Source organism: Felis catus, chromosome B3, assembly GCF_018350175.1.
Source record: "Felis catus isolate Fca126 chromosome B3, F.catus_Fca126_mat1.0, whole genome shotgun sequence".
NCBI classification, from domain to species: domain Eukaryota; kingdom Metazoa; phylum Chordata; class Mammalia; order Carnivora; family Felidae; genus Felis; species Felis catus.
Genome location: NC_058373.1, coordinates 132589388 through 132611600, shown reverse-complemented (window position 1 = coordinate 132611600; position 22213 = coordinate 132589388). Strand labels below are relative to the sequence as shown.

The 22213-nt window shown below is 48.5% G+C and overlaps 1 protein-coding gene across 7 annotated transcripts in view; it reads left to right on the top strand.

Annotated features, from left to right (window-relative positions):
• FOXN3 (forkhead box N3) overlaps nt 1-22213 on the top strand; it is a 403882-nt gene that overhangs the window by 279444 nt on the left and 102225 nt on the right. For all 7 annotated transcript variants that reach the window (XM_045060356.1, XM_011283437.4, XM_045060357.1 and 4 more), the window contains one exon: nt 7598-7662. In XM_045060356.1, the coding sequence (XP_044916291.1) occupies nt 7598-7662 (65 nt within the window). The remainder of the gene's footprint in view (nt 1-7597; nt 7663-22213) is intronic.

Below are 22213 nucleotides of genomic sequence, written 5' to 3'. Positions count from 1 at the left end.
CAACATTGACCGTGGACTCCGAGCCTCCAGAACTGTGAGACAAGAAATTTCTGTTGTTTAAGCCACTCATTTGTGGTATTTTGTTATGGCGGCCCTAGAGGACTCACAGAAACATGAGAAACCCAGGGCAGTGTGGAAGTGCCCATGGGGACGACCAAGGAGGCAGAGGCGGAAAACCCAACCCTTACGTTTACGCGATCGGTGGGGTGACAGCCAAGGGTCATGTCAGGGCACAGCCAGAGATAACGTTCCACGGTCTGGAGAGAAGGTCAGCTGGAGACGTAGAATTGGAAAAGCTAGATTTTCCATGGGTCCATGAACTCTTCTAGGAAAGAAATAGGAGGAGAAAAGAGAGAGGGCTAACGTTCTTGGAATGCCCATAATTATGGGGTCCAGGCTGGACAGAGCTCACGGGACATAGAGTAAGGAGAGTGGGATGAGGAGAACCAGGCCAGAAGGGTGTTTGAGGTTAAAATTGGAAAGGATTTTATTATTTTTTTTTTAATTTTTTTTTTCAACGTTTATTTATTTTTGGGACAGAGAGAGACAGAGCATGAACGGGGGAGGGGCAGAGAGAGAGGGAGACACAGAATCGGAAACAGGCTCCAGGCTCCGAGCCATCAGCCCAGAGCCCGATGCGGGGCTCGAACTCACGGACCGCGAGATCGTGACCTGGCTGAAGTCGGACGCTTAACCGACTGCGCCACCCAGGCGCCCCAAATTGGAAAGGATTTTAAAGGGATAATGTCTAAGTAATTAAATAGGTAATGTCAAAAGTCATAGAGTTTATGTAATCAGGAAAATAAAGGCAAGCTTCTCTTGTGAGCGCATGGAGGAGGGGAGGGAGGCTGTCATGCCCTCAAGGGCCCTTTGCTCTATGTGAGAGGAGTGTGGCCAGTCCTTGGAGACAGCGATGTGCTGGGGTCAAGGCTGGGCACGCATGCCAGCTGGGGGCTTTGTTAGCGCATGGCAGAGCTATGAGAGCTGAGGAGAGAGTCTGGATACTAGTTGAAGTTTGATGATGGGTGCGATAAGAAGTTACTAGCCCTCAGAAGGGGGAGGCGAGTGGAGACAAAGGGTCCAAGGGGTAGTAGAGGGAGGATAGGTTCCAGAGGAAAAGAGGCCAGTAGGATGCCACTTTGCAAGGAAGAAGGTACAGACACAGGTAGAAATAACGGAGCCTGAGTGAGCTTATGCAAAATGGCTTTGGTTTTAGAAAAGAGGAGGTGACATTGCCTGATGGAGGTGTGGAGAGGGAGGTCTGGGATTTGGCAAGTGGGAGAAGATTGGGGCCAGCCTAGCTGGGTTGCTGACCACCAAGCCAGTGGTCCTCACCTGGAGGCGGTTTGATATCCCAGTGGTGGCAGTATCCGGAGATAACTATAGTTGTTACAACAGGGGAAGGGTTGCTACTGGTATCTACTGGGTCGAGACCGGGAAGGCTGCCGAAGATCCCAAAATGCACAGGACAAGCCCCCATGACAAAGAGCTCTCCCGCCCCAGATGTCAGAGCAAAGTGAAGAAACCCTGAGGTCCTCAGACGTGTCCAAGGAGGGAAGCCTTCAACTTCACAGTGTGCTGGGTAGACCGTTTTGAAACATTGACCATCGCTCTTACTCCAGGCCCCTCTGTCCGGTTCTCATGGCCGTTTCAACCCCCAGCACATCCAGGGCCTTGGCTGTGATGGGCACCCAAGAACCCTTTGCGACATGATCCAGTTGGAGGCAGGATGCGTCTCTAGTTTTCACACTTGGCTAAGGTAACAAAGCGACTGCGTTTCTTCCCGTGGTCCGTATTTTGCCCTCAGGGTGATCGTGCCATGCTCTCCGTTGTAGCTTTTGTGGTCCCGGATCGTTTTTGTCTAAGTGTTTCAGAAATGCCTTCCCGAAAATTGGCCAGTGCTGGTCTGTGTCCACCTGACCCGGGAAGGTCACTGTGGCGGCCGCACTTGCCCGTTTGGGTCTGCGCAGGCTTCGGTGCGGAGTTCTCTCTTTTTATTTCAGCTTGCTTTATTTAGAGTAGGTGGCATCTCCGAAGCTGCTTCTCACAACCTATTGAGTTTTGGAAACTGTTGGTGGCTACTTGGGGCTGAGGAACATTTGCAATGAGCTAAGCATCCAGAGAGGAAAGAGGAAGATGAAGGTGTGGCTGCCTCATCTGTTCCAGGAATGAAGAGCCAAACTGGGAAAGTGCGCGAGACGGAGGGGAAGTGGTGGCACCGAGCACGTCACTTCAGTTCTCTGAACCTAATCGTGGGTCGTAAGGATCACCGCCAGGATTCTTGCAGCGTACTGAGCATCCGTTGTTGCGTTTCATTCCCCGACACTACGTGCTGTCATTGACTCCAGGTTGCGGGCATGGAGTTGAGACTTGGCCAAGTTGAAAGGCGTTCAGGCTCTGTTTTGCACAGACTCCTGAGTCCGGATCTTGTGCTGTCCCCCCCACACCGTGGACGGAACCAGGCAGCCACTGAGATCCCTTTGAACGCCCTCATGCCCTGTTTTATCTGGAAGGTTATAAAAGTATCAAGAGTGTCCCCGAGAATTCTGAACGTTCGTCTATGCGCTTTAGTGGTGCTTCTCAAATTGTGAGCGATACTTTATGAAACTTGATCTCTTCTTACGTGTGTTTCTGTGCAGCCCGCTCTGATTTCTTCATCCCGAACTTCAGTGACTGGCGTCTTTCACCCAAGGAGTTTGTGGTCGTATGTGTTATAGGTCACATTTGTTTTTCTGTTATTTCCTGGTAATGAGCCTACAGTTAGAGTTAAAACACTAGGCTTTCAAGTATGGGGTTGGAGGGGGTGGGGGGGATTTCCCCATTATTGCAAGTGCTTCCAGTGTTTGATTTCTGGGTAAAACAGTCTGGTGGTAGACGTCACACGTCCGAAGGGATGGCCTTCACATTTTGATTCCGGTGCTAAGAATGTGACTGGAGGCTGTTCAGTTGCCTCCAAGTATTGGGCAGGCTCTGGCCTCTGTAAATACTAGATCCGGACAGGCTGGTCTCTCTCACTATGTCTGTTTCCTTGTCCTTAGTTTGGGTTTTCTGCTTTTTAGTGTGCTGTGGACCTTTCTAGCAGAGCTGCTACCTGTTCCTCCACAGACACAGCACATAGGTTGGTCCTTCGCCGCCTAAAACCCTTTAGACTTTGAGTTCTTTCTTCTGGTGTCTATCTTGCACTTCTTCCTTCACTCGTTGGCTCTCTCTCCGTCATTTCAGGTTTAAAAAGTTTAACTGTATTAATATATATATAACATTAAATATTACCATCTTAACTGTTTTTTTCAGTGCACAGTAGCGTTAAGTACATTGACGTTGTGTAACCAGTCTCTAGAATTCTTTTCATTCAGCTTAGAGCACTGCAATTCTGTGCCCATTAAATGATTCTTTTTTTGAAAAACATTTTTGGATTTCGTGTATTTTTGATAGAACACAAGGCGGGGAGGAGAAGAGAGAGGGAGACAGAATCTGAAGCAGGCTCCAGGCTCTGAGCTGTCAGCACAGAGCCCGACGTGGGGCTTGAACTCACAAACCGTGAGATCATGACCTAAGCTGAAGTTGGACGCTCAACCTACTGAGCCACCCAGGCGCCCAAGATACATTCATTCATTCATTCATTCATTCGTTTAGAGACAGAGAGAGACGGAGCACAAGTGGGGGATGGGCAGAGAGAGGAGACATAGAATCTGAAGCAGGCTCCAGGCTCCGAGCTGTCAGCACAGAGCCCGACGCAGGGCTCGAACCCACAGACCATGAGATCATGACCCTAGTTGAAGCGGGTTGCCCAACCGACTGAGCCACCCAGCCCCCCCTCCCCCTTTGCCTCCCCTCGGCCCCTGGAAGCCTGCGTTCAGCTTTCTGTCTCTATGAATTTGCCCACTGTAGTCTAGTACAGTATTTGTCCCTGTGTGTCTGGCTTGTTTCAATAGTATGATGTCCTTGAGGTTCACCTCAAGGTGTAGTATCCTCTTGTGGCGGTGATGGTATCCTGTTCTCTCTTTTACGGACCAACAGTTCACATTTGGTAGCTGAGTTCTTAGAAGAAAGTACTTTTCTTCATTTGCTTTTCATTACCCTCACAGAAAGTCCAGACCAGTGTGTGGGTCTTGGTTAGTTACAGTTGTCTGGGTCTCACGGCGATGGAGGCTCACGAGAGGAGGGAAAACCCATGCCAGATCGCATCATTATGCCAAGAGCCACCTTAGGGCTGTACAACCTGTTAACCCACGGTGTCCCCTGGGGAGTTCAAAGTACTGCAGCTTCGATTGTACAGCACTTCCTGAGGGCTAAGACTCAGCAGCCGCTGGGTCTGCTGTTCGAGATGGTATCATCCCTCCCTTGGGATTTTTGCTGGCTCAGCTCTGATCTTAATGACCATCCGGATCAATGTGCTCAAATGCCAGGTCACACGCTGCCTTTCTGGCAGACAAGGCCCTCTTCACCTGTTGGTCAGTTTCCTTTGTCGCAAGTGGGTTTGTCGTGTAGCGCTGAAGGTCATGGAATTTTGCTGGAGCGTTATTGAAATGAGACATCGGTGGACCCTGCGTTGTGGTGTCTGCTAATTACGAGCCCACGTGTCTGTCTTTCACATGCGGTGAGCCCGATTGCTTTTTCTAGCCTGGAATTTTGCCTTGAGATTGTTTTTGTTTGTACGTTTGTTTGTTTCAAGTTTTCATTTAAATTCCAGTTAACATATAGTTATACGTAATATTAGTTTCAGGGGTAGAATTTAGCGATTCATCACTTGCGTGTAAACCCCAGTGCTCGTCACGACAAGTGCCCTCCTTAAGACACATCGCCCATCTAGCCCATCTCCAACCCACCTCCCTCCTTCAACCCTCAGGGTATTCTCTATAGTTAAAAGTCTCTTAGGGTTTGCCTCTCTCTCTCTCTCTCTCTCTCTCTCTCTCTCTCTCTCTGAGGGACCATCCAAAAGAAGCGTGTAGATTCTCTGGCTAGCGAGCTCCAACACTTCGCAATTAACATGACAGGAACCAGCTTTACTTGAGCTAGAAAGAGACCATAGGTGAATTCATCACTGACAGTGGGAGCCAGGTAAGAGCAGGTGGGTGGGCCAGTCCCAAATCTCTCTCCACGCCTGGAGTACTGATTACATGGGCAGTGGTGCAAAACTACCAGAATAGTGATCGGTGACTTAGGTACGTTAAAAGGATGCTGTAGAAATTGCTGAGTAGATTTCTATCATACAGAGAATTTTCCTTATCTTAAACCACTGGATTTACTCGACCTCGGTTCCCCACATTTACTCCATTCCTGGCGTCTAGTCAGTTTTCCGCCAAATCAAGGTCAGGATAAAGAGGAGATTTGGGTGGAAGTAAGCTGGATATTCAGGCTCCTGCGGTAATACTCAATTACTGAATGCTCTCAAAGCACCAGCTCCTCTATAATGAAGTCCTCAGTTTTTAAATATCTTTAGAAGTCAGGTGATTCAGGATCGGCAACAGCCAGCTTGCTGTTTCCTGCTTTCTTGTAAAAATAAGATGGTAAAATTCCAAGGAGCTGGCTGGAGTTGCTAAAAGATAATCTTGAGCGTTTTAATGCACGTTATTTTTCATGCATCTTTGAGCCTTAAAGGCCTCCACAAAATAGGACAGGAATCAGACGAAAGAGAAATCAGCTTGCCATGATCCTGCAGCCCCGAGACCCCGCCAGATCTGGTGTCCTGTGGGTCAGCCTGGCCATCCAGAGGCCACAACAGCCAGAGCTTAGAGGGCTGCCGGAAAAGCCATAGGTTCGGTGCATTAATCTTGCTTCCTACTCTGAGTATAGTCAACCCCAAACACAACCAAACCCTTACATCGGGGTTCGTAAGTGCGTGTTTTCCAGCACTTACGAACTTGACATTCGAACTTGACATTATTTTGATGTTTAACCGTGTTTTTATGTGCTGTGGCGCTTTTCTGCCTCCCTCTCCGCCCCTCACCAGTCACGTAACGCGTCCCTATACCTGCTGTGCTGTGACGTCTCTGGTAATGAAATTTTGGGCAACAGAATGTGTCACTGGGGTTGCTCCTTGTTAACAGTATTGATTGCCATCCTGTTAGTACCAGAGACCCTGGCCGATTGGTAAAGTGTTCGTTACATAGCCCCTCAGATGTCTTACTATGTGTGCACATGTCCACTGAACTTAAAAATCTGTTACCAGACCAACTTCTCCCTTTTGTGCTGTGATCGACAGCGCATTAACCAGTATCATGTGCCGTGGACTATTTTAGTGAAGGTAATTTATACTGCCTCCTGCGTTGGATGTAGGAACGGTTTTGACTAAGTGCTTTCTAACATTAATCTAAACCGATCCTTGATTTAGAATAACCTACTTCCCACTCTAAGGATATTTTACTAAGACTGGCTTGATTCTAAAGTTTCTCGCTGGGTGTCTTAAAACCGTGAAAACGCTCATCTATAAACGTAGTAAAGTGTCTTTGTATATACTGATTTTCCTTATTTTCTTGCCTCTCCTCTTACCAGACTGTGGGCGGTAGCACATCTACAAAATGTTTTATAGGCTACGGAGTGCAACACTGTAAGCCAAGAAATTGAAAACAGGATGCGAAACGAGGGGATGGGGGAGGGAGGGAGGCCATCACAGCTCTTTCTGTAATGTTAAGGATTTGGTGAGGATAAAGGCCGAGGAAGGCAAGGTCGCATTTCTCACAGGCAGGTGCCACTAGGAAGTGACAGAAAACCCACTTGGTCCCGGCAGACACAGATCGAAGTTCTCTGCCACGTAAATTCATAAAATTGGGAATAAATTAGCAACCATTCTGAAGTTACAAGTTGTGACGTTGAACTGTGTGAATTTGCCGTGTCATTTACCCGCAAGTGATTTCAGTGCCCAAGAGGGAGAAGGGTCAGGACGGTAACTGGGATACCCACGCAGACAGGTTCTGTCCTGTGAAATACGAAGCCCATTCAACTGAAACCTCATGGATTTTTTTTTTTGATTTATTTTTTATTTATTTGATTTTATTTTTTTAAACATCTGTTCATTTTTGGGAGAGTGCAAGGTGGGGGGGGAGGGGTCCGGAGAGGGGGACAGAGGATCTGGGGTGGACTCTGCACTGACAGGCAGCCAGCAGCGAGCCCAGTGCCGGGCTTGAACTCGTGACCCGCGAGATCATGACCTGGGCTGAGGTCAGATGCTCAACTGAATGAGCCACCCGGGTGCTACCCAAACCTCACGGTTTTTAAAGATGCATTTCCATGGGGCGCCTGGGTGGCTCGGTCATTTAAGCATCCGACTTCGGCTCAAGTCATGATCTCACAGTTCATGGGTTCGAGTCCTGTGTCGGGCTCTGTGTTGACAGCTTAGAGCCCGGAGCCTGCTTCGGATTCTGTGTTTCCCTCTCTCTCCCTGTCCACTTTCAGCTCATGCTCTGTCTTTCTCTCAAAAAAAAAAAAGGGGGGCAACGAATAAATGTTTTGAAAAAAAAATTAAAGATGTATTTCCAGAGGGTGAGGGTGTAAATAATGCATCAGTGGGAAAGCATGACTTCTAGGTGATACATTTGGAGAGGTGGTTGTTCCGAGTGTGAATGAGCCCATGCTCACACTGGCTTCTCTTGTGTTTCAGCACATCAGGTCCACCCATCTGGCCGGGCAGTACCTTCTTCAAGAGAAATGGAGCCCTTCTGCAAGGTAGGTGTCTAGGAGCGGCCCTCCCCACTCCCTCGCTCTACGCCCTTGCGCTGGGTAGCAGGCGGGAGAGCGCTGTCCTCTTAAGGAGCGGGCACTGTCTGAAGAAGTGTGACTGCTGTGCGTTGGGGCTCTTTGTCCCGTCTCTTTATTTCTTCCTGCTCACGTCTCCTGGTTGCTATGAATTGTTATTCCGAATCTGGGACTGGTTCTTTGGTTTGTCACCGCTGGTCATATTCCAGAAGCGTCCGGCTTGCTTTGGTGAAACTGGAATCATGTGGCAGTCAGGATATGACAGTAGCATAAACGGAGCTGGTTAAAAACAAAACGGAACAAAACAAAACAAAAACCCTGTTATGTGTTTTCAGTGCTTGGGTCAACGAGGAATGTTTGGGGGGTTCCGGCACTTTATTGTGGAGGAATGTTGTTGTGGTGGTTCCACTCGTTCCTTGCTGTCCCCTAACATCCGCGTGTGCCTGGAAGGTTGGTTGCCTGTGGTTTGTTCCGAGGCTCGGAGGTGAGCCACCCCTCTCCTGTCCCGACGACTGTCCTTTGCAGGGGGACATCCTTTCTGTTGTCCAGCCCACCCTTCGCCGCTGCTTTGCCGTCAGTCCTCCCCAGCGTGCTCAAAGAATTCCAACTGCCGTTCATCTCTACTTTTGCTATTAAGTTTCTTTTGAAACGGCCAAATAAAGTTGAAGAATAAATGGTTAAAAGTAGCCAGAAGAGGGGCACCTGAGTGGCTTAGTCAGTTAAGCCTCCAACTTCGGCTCAGGTCATGATCTCGCGGTTCCTGAGTTCGAGCCACGCATCGGGCTCTGTGCTGACCGCTCAGAGCCTGGAGGCTGCTTCAGATTCTGTGTCTCCCTCTTTCTCTGCCCCTCCCCTGCTTATGCTCTGTCTGTCTCTCAAAAATAAATAAACATTCAAAAAAAGAATTAAAAGTAGCCATAAGATGCCTTCTGGATAATGCTGGGTTATCCCTGTTAGAGATGTCTGCTGTGCAAGTAAGCTGGAATCAGTGGGCTCCCAGGGCCCTCCCAGTTTCCTGTCCCCATTCACCTCGTCGGGCTGGGTAAGGGTCAGAGCGGCACGGCTGGCCAAAAGCAGATGAATCTGGTCATACCAAGAGCTTTAGAACTGGGCTGGGCTTGTACAGAATATTCCACACCTTTCCGTTGGTTTAGAGCTGGTTAGCCTCTTTTCCTTAAAAGTACATGCCGAGGGCTGGCCAGGCATGTGAAGGAGTAGAATATAATTGTGGCTGAGAAAAGGGACATTTATCTTCAGGTTTCCAGAGTAGCTCAAAGAGATGCCATCACATTTGTGTTGTTGTTTTATAGGCCATGCAATTGCATACTGCTTTTTAATAGCCTGTGAAATCAGGAACTGAAGGATTTCCTTGCCTTTTTGTTTGGTACGGGCGAAATTGAGGTGGGAAGTTTTGACTAATCCTAATTTTAATGACTGTTATAGATACCTTTAATATTTAAGGAAAAAAGGGAACTCCCTCTACTCTCAAAGATTAATACATAATTAAAAAAAATCTGTTCCCCCTTCAGATAGCAAAAATGGAAACCAATTATGATGAGCCTTTGGGAATTTTTTTCAAGGGAGTTTCAAAGTTATGTGCATGTTTATTTTTCCTCCAGATCTACAACAATAATACGAATATCATTCGTGTTTGGATTATTTTCAGGAGAGGGATTTTACTTGGCGAGCACATTTTCTTGTAGGATTTTTACTCATTAAGTTTCATATTAAGATTCGCTCTTAGGATATTAGTTTTTGGTTGTTTCCGTTGGGCAGAGACATGAAGAAAACATCAATGAGATTCTGAAGTTGAGTGATTTCACTATGAGATCCTATCTCATGGGTGTGGACATTTTTCCTCTTCCAGATAGGGTTTAAAATTCTAATTATTCTAAGTGTTGAGAATTACATTATTACAGATTTCAGATGCTTGTTCAGTCCGCTTCCAATTCCACGCAGCCCTCCTTTTTTGTTTTTGTTTTGTTTTGTTTTGTTTTTGTACATGTGAAAATCCGAAGACTCTTGGTTGGAGTTGGAGAGGGTAGGCAAGGATTTGTTAAGTTTTTCCTGCGATATTTCTTTGCTGTGTATTATATTTGCCCTATCTATATATGGAGTTCAGGAGACACTTTTACTGTTGCGAAGATTTTTCAAACTATGTGCGTGTTCTCCCCAATTAATATTTTCGTAGTCCTTTGGTGGGGTGTGGTTCATCAAGAAATCGCTCATGCCCATGAGTGAACGTTTTACAATAAAAATATGGGTATGTAAACAACGGAGCTGCCCAGTCATGCCAGTGGAATGTTTAGTTTCAAACCAAGTAGAAGGAGCACCTGGGTGGCTCAGTTGGTTAAGCAGCCGACTTTAGCTCAGGTCATGATCTCGCGGTTCCTGAGTTCGAGCCCCACTTCGGGCTCTGTGCTGACAGGTCAGAGCCTGGAGCGTGCTTCAGATTCTGTGTCTCCCTCTCTCTCTGCTCCAACCCCGCTCACACTCTGTGTCTCTCTCTCTCTCTCTCTCTCTCTCTCTCTCTCTCTCAAAAATAAGGAAACATTTAAATTTTTTTTTTTCAAAAATCAAGTAGAAGAAAACATACCTGATTTATACTCACTTTCTCACCTTTATACATTTTCAAAACATGCACACATTCCTTCTTTTCCCTCTGTAGCAAGCAGGAGGACATTTTTTGCTAGATAATTAGCCTAGCCCACCCCAGCCGCAAGCAGAACTGTCTGACCCGGGCTACCCGGGGGTCAGGGAGAACCTACTGTGCCCAGTGGCCCTGGGGTGGAAGGTAAGAGAACTTGGGCATGGCCGAAGAAGCTGATGTGTCTCGTCGTTTGGAGGAGGGGGGCTTATTTTTGTCAGGACGGTGGGAGAGTAGGGGCTGTCAGTTCTTGGGAGAGTTGACACCTTGAAAAAGACCTTGAAAAATAGTCTGTGTGTGTGTGGAAACAGAACAAAGGGCATTGCAAGAGGGGGCAGCAAGAGTCTGTAGGCAAGAGAGGGCATGGCGATGGGGACGTTATGTGGCAGGTGCGGACAATGAGTGATTCACGGGCTCTTTGGGATGATGACATCCCATGTTCTCAGCAGGATCTGCCTCAGAACGCCATGCTGCCCAGAGAGGGTATGGTAGCAGTTAAATCCTGAAGTCCGTGGAACAATATGGCATCATGGTTCCAGTGGGGAACCCATGTACGTAGTCAGATAGTTGTTTGGTTTGTTAGCCGTCTGGCAGAAACATAGTAGTTATTATTTTTTTTTTTTTCTAGCATAAAACCAATTATAAGAATTCACTGGAAGGAAGCACTCAGGGTCCTACTAGAGTGTGGCCTCTGTGTTTGGTTCTTGCAGAGTCACTGGCGAGAGGGCCTGCTGAATCATCTAGCAGTTTTGAGGATAATGGGGGAAGATTTGGTTTGGATTACACCAGGCATGGGTACTTAACATAATTGGCCATTTCATCAATTCACAGTATTTATTTTAAATGCCATTTAGGCTGCTAGAGACAATTTTAGGATGTTAGCAGTTTCAGGGACCAGAGAGCACTTCAGTTCTTGTACAATGGAAACCTAGCTGTGTGCCAGAAGGGGACAAACCCTTTGTTTAAAGGGGACCCAGGGCAGGTCCAAACAGATGAGTGTGGCTTATTCGGAGCCCTGCAGGAGTGACCAGCTGACAGGTGTCTCCAACTGTCCCCTCCGCATGTCTGCGTGTCTCTGTTACGGTCTGTGTGTGTTTGAAATGCATTTTTTTATTTTATTAGTTAATAACGTCTCATTTTTTTATAATGAAGGGAGTAAAGCGTTCTACTTTTTTTTTTCTCCTCCAAACTCCCTTGCGCCTCCCCCACCCACCCACACATACACATTCCATTCACCCATTAAACTTAAAATTGGGTTACTTTATTTAAACATCACCCTTGGATGGATTATTTTAATGAGTCAGTGGTTCCTAGTTAAGGACATTCTTTACCCCTGGTCTAACGCTTCATCTGGTCCCTGGATGTTTCATCCCAGCACTACATACAGCATTGCCGCTCTCTTCTCTTCCTGCCTTCTTCTAAAAGTTCCTATGAGCCACGGTCATCTTGTCTTCCACTTCTGCCCTTTGGGTCTTTGTAGGGTCCGTAAGCAGTTTCGTTCCTCTGAGCTTGCTTACCATTCGGGACCACCTGCCTTTTATCTCTTCCTCTTCCTCTGAGCAGGTGTTTCCAGGGCCCCGCCCACTCTGGCCTCGCACCACACACCCCAGCCCTCCTGGCAGATCTGCTCGAACGTGGACATCTCGCCCCGGCCATGCCCGCTTGCAACCTCCCCGCCGGCCTTCCCGGCCCTCCCTCCGCCTTCCTTCTCTCCCTCACTCCAGGGTTGGGCCACCAATTATTATTAAATCTGTTTCCTTAGGATGCCGTGGAAGAATTAAAATAAATTCCATAACACGCATAACAGATTTTTATTTCCATTCACTTCTGACAACCCACGGGATGAGCTAATGAAATGGAAGGAAGAGCTCCAGGGTGTTCTGAGTGCACGGGGCAGGTTGGTGCTGCCGTAGGCCCGAAAGCAGGTGGGGACAAAGGAAACCAGCTCTTTTGCTGTCAGATGCATGCTGTTCCCGTGAGCGCACAGGTGTGCTCGCCCTTGGTCACACACGTCCCAGGTTGACTGTGACCATTGGATGACCTGCTCTGGGGAGTCCCGGGTTCCCGGGTTCCAGGTTGGCTTCAGGTGCCTCCTTTCCTGGGAGTTAATATCCTTGCACCTGCTCTCCACCGCCCTCACCCTCTGCTCCAGGCTCTGCTATGCATTGTTGCTGCTACGGTGCACGCCATCCCTCACTTTGATCGTCTTTCCTGCCGCGAAAGGCTCAAGAGCAAGGGCTCCGTGTATCAGCAACAAGTTCCAGCGGGCGGAGCACCGGATTACAAGCAAGGGGTCCTGGTTGTGGTCCCAGGTCTGCCACCTGGTGAACTTTCGGGCCAGCCGCTGGGCATCCCTATGTTTTCACGGTCTTCCTTGTGAATGAAGGAGTGGACCTCAGTGGTGGCTGCGGTTTCCTGTGGAGTACCAGCTGTGTTCCGTTCTAGCAACTGGTTTCCTAAACGTGGGTCAAAATGGATTTGAGGCTTAGCTGTAGCTCGGTGGAAAACAGAGTGGTGCTTTCAGCCAGCTGTGTCTGCAGGTGGGTCCAAGGAGAGGAGACAGCGTGGTGGCAGCCTAGCTGAAGATTCCAAACCTCGAACGGGACAGCCCTGGGAGGTCCCGATTTCCCTGCGCTCTTTACCTTCCCTGCTAAAATTTCCCTTGTTCCTTTGCTGGGTTAGTGATTCTCAGAACAGGGCCAAAGACGGGGGATGCCCCAGATCCTGCTGGATTTATAGATAGATCTAAACTATTTGTTCATCCCTTTATCTCCGATTCCTTTCAAATAGGACTGCTTCCTTGCGAGGTCACCCAGTTCACACGCACGGAGCTTTACCCCTTGCTCTATAACTGTATGTACACGGCAGGTGCGTAGACAGCCACGTGCGAGAGCACGGATTTAGCGTCGCGTCAACCCAGGGTTGAGTTCCTCCCTCCCTGGGCACCAGGTGTTTGACCTTGGGCCTCAGTTTTGCCAGATGTGTTCCCCAGAACCTTTGCGGAGGTTAGAGGAGAACGGGAACCTGAAAACACAAGTCCAGACCAGGGCCTGCCTGGCCCCTCACAAACGCTCTGTCACGGCAGAGGTTTATTTTAAACTTCTGTTTCATTCCCGGGGTTTCTGGTCATTCCTCCTGGCACACATATTCAAGGTGAAAAGTTCCTGTATACCTCAAAGGGGTGGACTCCTGATCTCTCCTTTGCGTGGCTTTCCATTCTCGCTGCCAGCCCCCGTTTCCTTCCCCATGGAACCAGGATGGCTCTGCGGGATCCCATCTCCACCCGGCCTCGGGCCTCCAGGCACTTCTGGTGCTTCTGTCCAGAAAGGCCTCGGATGGGATCTCAGGGCCTTTGGGCTTCGCCTGGACCCTCCCCCACTCATCTCTGCCACATTTGATTGCAGCCCCTGGGCTGTTTGACTTCTTTCATCTAATCTGCTCGGCAAGCTGCCTCCTTTGTCCGTTTTGCAAACCAGGGCGTCCACCTAATGCATAAATCTCCTGACTCTTGTCCCCAGGCATGCCCGTTTTGGAAAAAAAAATGCGGTAATAACAGAAAGGGGGAGAGGAAAACCTGCCTACATTTCCCCCCAAGTCCTGAGCCTAATTGCCTTCTCTACTCTGTCAGCCTGCAGAGACCTTTGGGTTTTAGGAGGGGCCCCTTGCTCTTGGCATCGTTTGTCTTGTTCCGCGCTGAGTTACCTGTAAAGGTATTTATGTAATCACAGTAATAAAGTCAGGACGCTGTTTTTGTTCACAGGTGAATTTAAAGACTCGCTGGCCACCTCTTTAGTCACTCATGTTCTGTGCGGTCACTGAGAACAGGCTCTTACGTTAGTGAAAAAATATAAGGAGATGCAGTTTCAAAAGAAGCCTCTGGTCAGTTCTGACGTCACCGTCTCCTGGGAATCCAGACTTGCCCCATCTGCACTTACTGCGACATTCCCAGTGTCTCCAGCCTGGCGTGGAATCTCAGAAAACATCCATAGCCTGGATGTTCCCTTCTGACTCGGACGTCAGCCGGTCTCTCTCCCACCGTCTAAGATTTTCACGGGAGCCCAGTGTTGCACCCTGAGGAAATGGTACCCTGTGGACAGAAATAGGGAAGTCAGGAGGAGTTGCCAGTTTGACCGGGGGACGTGGCATTGAGAGCTTCCTCTGGGACAGGCACCTGCCAAGCAGGGTCCGTGGGCTGGTCCTCCTGTTCCAGGGTGATGTCGCTAGGAGGGGACACAGGCTGGAGTTAGGAGAAGGGAGGTCAAGGCTAGGAAGGGAATGTTGAAACGTGTGAATCCGCAAATGGCCACTGCAGTTATGGGCCCAGATGAGATTTTCAGAGGAGTACAGAATGAACTCCTTTCCAACATGGACATGTTAGAAAACGTAGATTTATGATAGAAAGCGGTGGTAGTGAAGACAACAACAACGACAGCAGAGAAGCAGCTTAGTCGGAAACTGGGGAAAGTCGCTGAAATGAAGGGCAAAGAGTTTCAGAAAGAGGGGACAGGCGGGAGCACCCGCAGACACAGAGAAGCCAGTGACGCTGTCAGCTCCGATGGCTACAGAGGCACAGGGCCTTCAGCGCACGGCCATTAGTCTACTGTCGGTCCCTAGGGACCTGTGTGTTCAGGACATTTTTGCATAAACGGAATCATATAAAATGTGACCTTTTGTGTTCTGGCCATATATGTTCTTTACGTTATTCTTATATTAGCCTTATACATTAGGTATTCTTACTGCCATTTTGTAGATGGGAAAAGTAAAGCCCCAACAAATGTCCTGCTCGAGGTCACAGAGCCAGGATCGGAAACCTAGACTCACACTAGCTCGTCTTTGGTCCGGTACGGGTTAAGTTGTCTTTGAAGTTTTTCACTTGAGATGCTGACCTGTTCTGCGTTGTGCTACAGACTGGGGCTGGGGACAATCCTCTTGTAATGGTCAAAAGCAGTTTATAATGACAAGACAGAGAGATGGAAATGAATCCTTCTGTTGTCTTTTATCATTCAAGGCATTGAGGTATTTCCTGTCTCTTTTGGTCCCCCCACCGCACAGGACTGTTGTAAACAGCTGACTTTAAGATCTTTTAAAGACTGTGGATAGAGAAAAAGGGAAATCCTGAAGTTAGTCATCCAAAGACTAATACAATGAGAGGAACTCACACCTGTACAGAATGAATATTTTCAGCCTATCTGGACTTTATAGTAGTAGATAGAGAGATACAGATATTTTTACACCAGTTGTAATCCATCAATAGGAATATATCCTTACAGTTTAAGTTTTGAGCACTAAAAATGTTTTTCTTATCTATTAAATTGTATCAGATTATAAAATATATAAAGATTACACAATTTTGGATCACATTGTACTGCAGAGCCTGCTTTTATCAAAGCGCTCAATCTTAAAATACAATTGGAAAAGTCATTCCCCTTGAAGTTCTGTTTAACTGCGCTTGGATGGAAGTCTAGAAATATTTTTATGCAATTGCCAAGAGGCTTGCGATGAAGAGTTTTTTAGAATGTACTCAATGAGCTGTTCACATTACAGTTGCAGAAGTGCACTTAAAAGCATCTACCTGTAAACTTGCAGAGGTCAAGTTTGTGTTTTTGTTTGGTTCCCTCAGCGACCAAAAGGTGTGGCTGAGAACTCCAGGGTGTAGCGCTCACTGCGGAGCACATGATAGGTTGGGAATGTATGTGTGCGTGCATGTGTGTGTGTGTGTGTGTGTGTGTGTGTGTGTGTGTTTGTGTGTGTGCGAACGCGTGCCTACGAGAGTGAATGCAGCCCCAGGCACTCAGGCTTTTACCTCCCCGTGTCGTGAGTCTGCAAGAAGAAATTCTCCTGCCCTTCTTTTCTTTGGTGATTCCATCCCACCCAGCTCTCCAGTTGGCCTCTGCAAATGATGGCCTGAGGATAAAAGACCTCAGTTTTCAAATCAGCTGTGCCTGGATCCATTCCCTGCCTGGCTGCCTAATTGCTGCCTGACCTTGGACAAGTTATGTGAACTTCCTTGAGCTACAGCAAAATGCAAAAATACCAGTCCTGCAAGATTGGTATCATTGTGGGGATTAGCTGATGACAGTGTGTGTGACATCCCTGGAACTCTGCGGGAGCTCCTGTCACCACTGCTTTCACTCCAGGCGAGGCAGCCTGCCCGGGAGAGAAGAGTAGAGACCTTACAGCTGGCCAGTCTTGGGTACAGAGGCCAGCCTCTGCCATCCCCCAGCTGTGTCACCTCAAGCAGCTTGCCTGATGGGTTTGAGCCTTTCCTTCTTAGCGGGTCAATGGATAGCACTATTTCATGGGATTAAAAGATACTGTATGTACTGGGGCTGGGACAGTGCTTGGCAATAACTGAGTGTTTAATCAATAGAATTCATTATGCTTATGGATAGCATTTTTGCAATTTCCTAAGGGTTTCGATACCTTCCACCCCCAAATAGCAGTAACATAAACCCTTCCCCCAGTTGAACTGACATTTTACCTTCAGGAGTATTTAAGACTGTTTCCAGTCTCTGTGAAGCTCCTGCTACATGAAGGCAAATACCCACGAGATACCTAATACCCGAAAGAGGAGTAGAACAGAGTTCTTACCAGCTGCTCTCACGGACACTTTGGGGTGACTGAGATCTTGCAGAAATGTGACCCAGAGAAAGGAGGTTCTTTGGGGATGAGTTAGAATGGCTTACGATCTGTACTCCTGTCTTTTTCCCCCTCTCAGTGTCTCTGATGGTGCCAGAGTATGAACTGTTTGCAAAGATGCATTTCAGAGGTGGGAGGGAAAGAAAGGAGAGACATACTTGCAGTGATCAAGAACCTTAGAAAATCATTTAAGGGATCATATTGAACTTGTCCCCCAGTTCATGATGACCCTAGTACACATGGGTTGGCCCCGTCTGAGGCTGTGATTTTTTTTTTTTTTTATGGGGCATATTTAGAATGATCTCATGCTGCTAATTTGACACAAATTGCATTCAGGTGTTAGAATACAGGTCTGTGTATAGAACTGCTCTAACCTAGTGTCTTGGCTGTGGGTTCATTTCCCAGAATGTGAGCAAGATGGTGAAGACGATCATGACAAGAGATGAGAAGGCCGCGACGTGGAGAAAGGCCAATTCTGTTTCTCATTTGCATGTACCGTATTTCTCAGACTCTTAGAGACTTCATTCTTTAAGTTTGGCCATGGTTGGAGGTGGAAACAATTATGAATGAAGTTTTCACTCTTATTTTTTTTTAATGTTTATTTTGAGAGAAAGCGAGAGAGAGTACACGCACACGAAAGCAGGGAAGGGGAGACAGAGAGAGAGAGGGAGAGAGAATCCCAAGCAGACTTGGGGCGCGATCTCACGAACCTGACCCCACAAGATCATGACCTGAGCCAAAATCAAGAGTGAGATGCTGCACTGATGACTGAGCCACCCAGGCACCCCAAAGTTTTCAGTTTTAAAATTTTGCAGTTAAATTGGAGTGCTTTCGTGGAGCCCACTGTTTCCCCTGCCCCACCTTCCAATATGTATATTGCAAATGGAGGGGTGCCAGCTTCTTACAGGAGCTCGCTGGTCTTAGCAGTTGGTTGAGATAGGGGCATATAACCCATCGCAGGCCAGGTACTTCTTACTTCAGATCTGGGGGCTCTGAAAGATGTGCTAGATTCAACAAAGGGTACCACACAGAGTCAACCAGCATCTAAGAAATGGCACCAAGGCCAAGAAACAGAGATGAGGGGCCCTTTACCACTGTCCTCCCCATGGTTGGATTAGATGAGGTCTGAATTCCCCATTTTACTTAACCCAGCTTGACTGGGGGGGTGGGGGGTTGTGTGTGTGTGTCTATATGTGTGTGTGCACCCAGAGTCCTCACTGACAACGAATCTCTAAGTGAACGGCCTCAGTTCAGCTAAATGTATGTCACTGGTGGTTTCTGTGTGTCCGTGAAGTTCCAACCTCTCCGTTGGTCTTAGGAGGCCCACTGAGGATCATGGTAGTAATAATGCCTATTCTCTCTGTCCCCCAACTCACCTTCGCCTTTGGCGGAAATAAGCTCGGAGAAGCTCACACTGAGTTTACAAGGTGGCTGCCACAGCCTCTTGGGCTGCAGACACTGGCTTTGAATCTGGCATTTCCTCAGTGTCCTCAGGAGAAGTTCTGAGCAGCATTGTCATTAGATCGGCCCGCATCACGTGACCACCGGGAACCATCAGTGTGACCAGAGGAACTGGGAGGAGAGGCACCACCGATTGTTGTATGCTGGGGGCTGGAAACGTCACTTGGGAGCACGCGGATGGATTGGGAGGTGAACGGTTCCCCAGATGCAAGTCTGGGTCCCTTCTCAAAGAAGGGAAAAGGAACTGTCCGTCACAACGGCACGGCCATTTTATTTAAAAAGCAAAGCACCGCGACGGTACGTGGCCGGCTCGGTCTGTAGACTCTTGATCTCGGGGTTGTAGGTTCAAGCCCCGTGTCGGATGTACAGATTACTTAAAAATAAAATCTGTAGAAAAGAAAGAAAGGAAAAAGAAAACACACAGGACGCAGAAACGTTAGGTTACAGATGCAAGTGTACGTAGCCACTAAGTAGAAGATCCGAGGCCAGGAGGCATACCTTCACGTTTGGGACTCCCCCAGCTTTCTTTTCATGATAATGGCCGTTATCCATGGGTGTACAGGACTATCAAGATCTCAGGGCATAAGGTGGTGTCCATCAAGTTAAAGTAATTTCCCAGAGGCCCAGAATCTTAGTTAATGATGACATTCACTTTTCCTGGCGGAGTGGGGATTGCCGAAAACGTCCTGCTTTAACTCAACGTGCCTCATTGGCGATAAGGGAGCGAGACGGAACATGGGCTACAACTGCCCTTTCCTGGGGGTCAACCCTGAGCAGCCAGCCTCCGTATCTTCACGAACTTCCCTTCGCGGCCAGGGTCAGTCCCCAGAGCCCCATCTTTAGCACACAAGATGCTTGGACAGTGGGTGAATGTGTTAAGCGGCTGGAGCTGCCATAACAAAACACCACAGGCCGGGTGACTTAAACAACAGAAATGTATTTCCTCACAGTTCGAGAGCCTGGAAGTCCAAGATCAAGGGGGCGGCAGGTTTGATCTCTCCTGGGCCTCTCTTCCTGGTCTGCAGATGGCTGCCTGCACACTGTGTCCTCGCATGGCCTCCTTTGTGTGCATGCGCGTGCCCTGGTCTCTTCCTCTTCTTCTAAGGACACCAGCCTACTGGCTTAGGGCCCTGTTAGCGTCCTATTGCATCAGAGCCCCGCCCTTATGTCCTCATGTAACCTTACCCAAATTCTGCCACACTGAGGGTTAAAGCCTCAACATCTGAATTGGGGCTGGGGGTGGGGAGGGCGGCACACCGTTCAGTCCGAGTCGGTTCAGTGAATTACACGACGCATACGTTTCGCGAACATTCCTTCATTTCCTACTGTGTGCTAGGTACCCTTGGGGCTAGGGATAGAGAGAAAGAGATCTCTTGCCGTCTGGCTGGGGGCGGGGGGGAGGGAGCGGGGGGGGCAGAATCACCAAGAAGCCTCGGTGGTTCGCGCCATCGCAGAGGAGCTCAGACTCGGAGGGAAGGAAGTCAGGAGTCACAGAAGACTTCCCCGAGGGGCGTTGCTAGTGCCGTGTGAGGCTGCTGTCCCTGCCTCCCCCTAAGTCTGCCCGACACGGTCAACGGTGCCCTGCTCGGTGTCGCTCCTGCTCGGTGTCGCTCCAAGAGGCGCCGTGACGTTGCAGCGACAGTTAGCCAAGCCCACAAAGTAGTGAGGCCCACAGCCGAAGGCAGGGGTCAACAAGGAAGGGCACAGGCGGTACGTTGGGATGTGACAAAGAACTGTGATGAGCCAGGCTGGAGAGGGGAGGTCACCGTGTCCCTTTGAGGTAGCTTGCCTTGTTCCTAACAGGAAAGAGGAGGGGAAGGGGAAGGCACCGTGTTCCAGGCAGAAAAGGTGGGGAGATTCTGATAAAGGTAGTGGCTTTGACTTTGAGGACTTGGGGGGTAGGTGGTGCAGCCTCAGCCTTACACTGAAATTAGGCGCGTGAGGAAGGAAGGGTAAGGAACTGAGAGCTGATCTTCGCAAACATGGGCGGGAAAACCGCCGCTGTCGGTCGGTTTCACGTGCTCAGTGTCGCAAGGTCACCGCGGAAGGCGCTGGGAACAATGTGAGTCGCCGTGGGCACCGCTGGGGCCGAGGCTGGGAGGCCACGCGAGGCGCAGTACTGACCCCGCGAGAGGAGAGCACGGGCTAAGAAGCAGAGGTGAGGTGGGGAGCTGGCAGGGCAGACGGAGGGGTGTTAGAGGGCCCCCCCCCCATTACTGCAGTCTGGGGCGTCTCTGCGTTTCTCTCATTACCCAGGCTACTTAGGAAAACCGTAATAATCACATCATAAATCAGTATAATTTGGAGAGCAGTTGAGTGATGAAAATCCAGTTCGGGACCAGAGATGGAGCCTCTTCAGACTCACTTGCTGGTTCCCAGCTTAATTTTTAAAATTAAGACACTGTTAACGCAGAGACTCACAAAATCGTTCACAATCCAGAACGTAGCGAGGGGACGACAACATGCTAAGTGAAAACGTGAGCCCTCTTTCAGAAAACCGTCCTCCTGCGTGAGTGTGCGTGGGGGTTGGGGGCTGGGGTCAGGGGGTGGCGTAGTTGTTCTCTTTATGAGGCCATCTAACTATAAATGGCATTTGTTGGACATGCGGATCAGTAAATTTGGAGAACTGAGCTTGGCATTGGAGGGACCTGGCTTCGGATCTGACTGGCGGTCCCTCGCAGTCCCCTCCCCCCACCCACACACCGAGCTGTATAGTCATTGGCACTGTGCGTTCGTGCCTCTTGGCTTGGTCAGATACTCACCTTTGAGCTTCTGTTTCTTCATCTGTAAAATCTGGAGGATACCACCTGCTTCCCACAAAGGAAGTGAAATAATGTGCAGGCCAGCACTTAGTGACTCCAACGGGGTGATCGCCACCCTCCCCCCCCCCCGCCCCCCTGCCAGAGTTCACAGGGAACACGTGCAAGGAGAAACCAAGGTCGTGGTTATCTCTGGGGGGTAGTGAGTGGAGAGGGTGGAAGAAGGCTCCTGAGCCGGCAGCTTGTTCGTCTGGGTTCTGGTGACCCAGGTAAATCGTTTGTGAAAATTCGTTGAGCTGAACACGTACGCGGGCTTTACTGGTTGTGTTACTTCAGTCAAAAGTTTCAAAAATGATTGGGCAACAAAAATTTCCTTACACCTGCTTGATTTCAGATTTTCCCTATGCACATGTAGTGAACCTCAGAATTCTGACATGATTAAAGATGAGACTGTCATAGATTTTTATTAAATCAATGTAGTAAATTAAAGCTGGTGAAACACGGAATAACAAGAATTTCTCTCACAATTCAAGCGTGTTTTATTAAGGCCCGCTGAACCTGCTTGTTATTGATATTGTTAATACAATATTTAGATTCCATTTTGAACATGCCGGCTGGCAGCGATTACTGAAATGTCAATCTTACCCGAGAGTGGGCTTTAAAAAAAAAAAAAAAAGAAATGAGAACCAAAGTTAGGTTCTTAAATGTAGGTTAAGATGAATTGATGTGACTGTAAGTGACATGGGGGGGGGGGGGAATGAAAACCCTAGCAAAAACTTTGAGAGAAGTTCTTTGCCGGAACACATAGGAGACTCCTAACGAGCTTGAAATTTTTGCCTAAACAGGAGGGGTTTTTCAGGCCATCGTGGTAACCTGATGAATAAATATGTTGGGGGGAGTAATTCATTGATTTAGAAATCGTTACTAAAACCTTGAAACTTCACAGCAAGCATTTTGCTAGTGAAGAAGACCACGTTTGAAAACTTTTGAGACTTAAAAACGGGCCAGAGTGGGA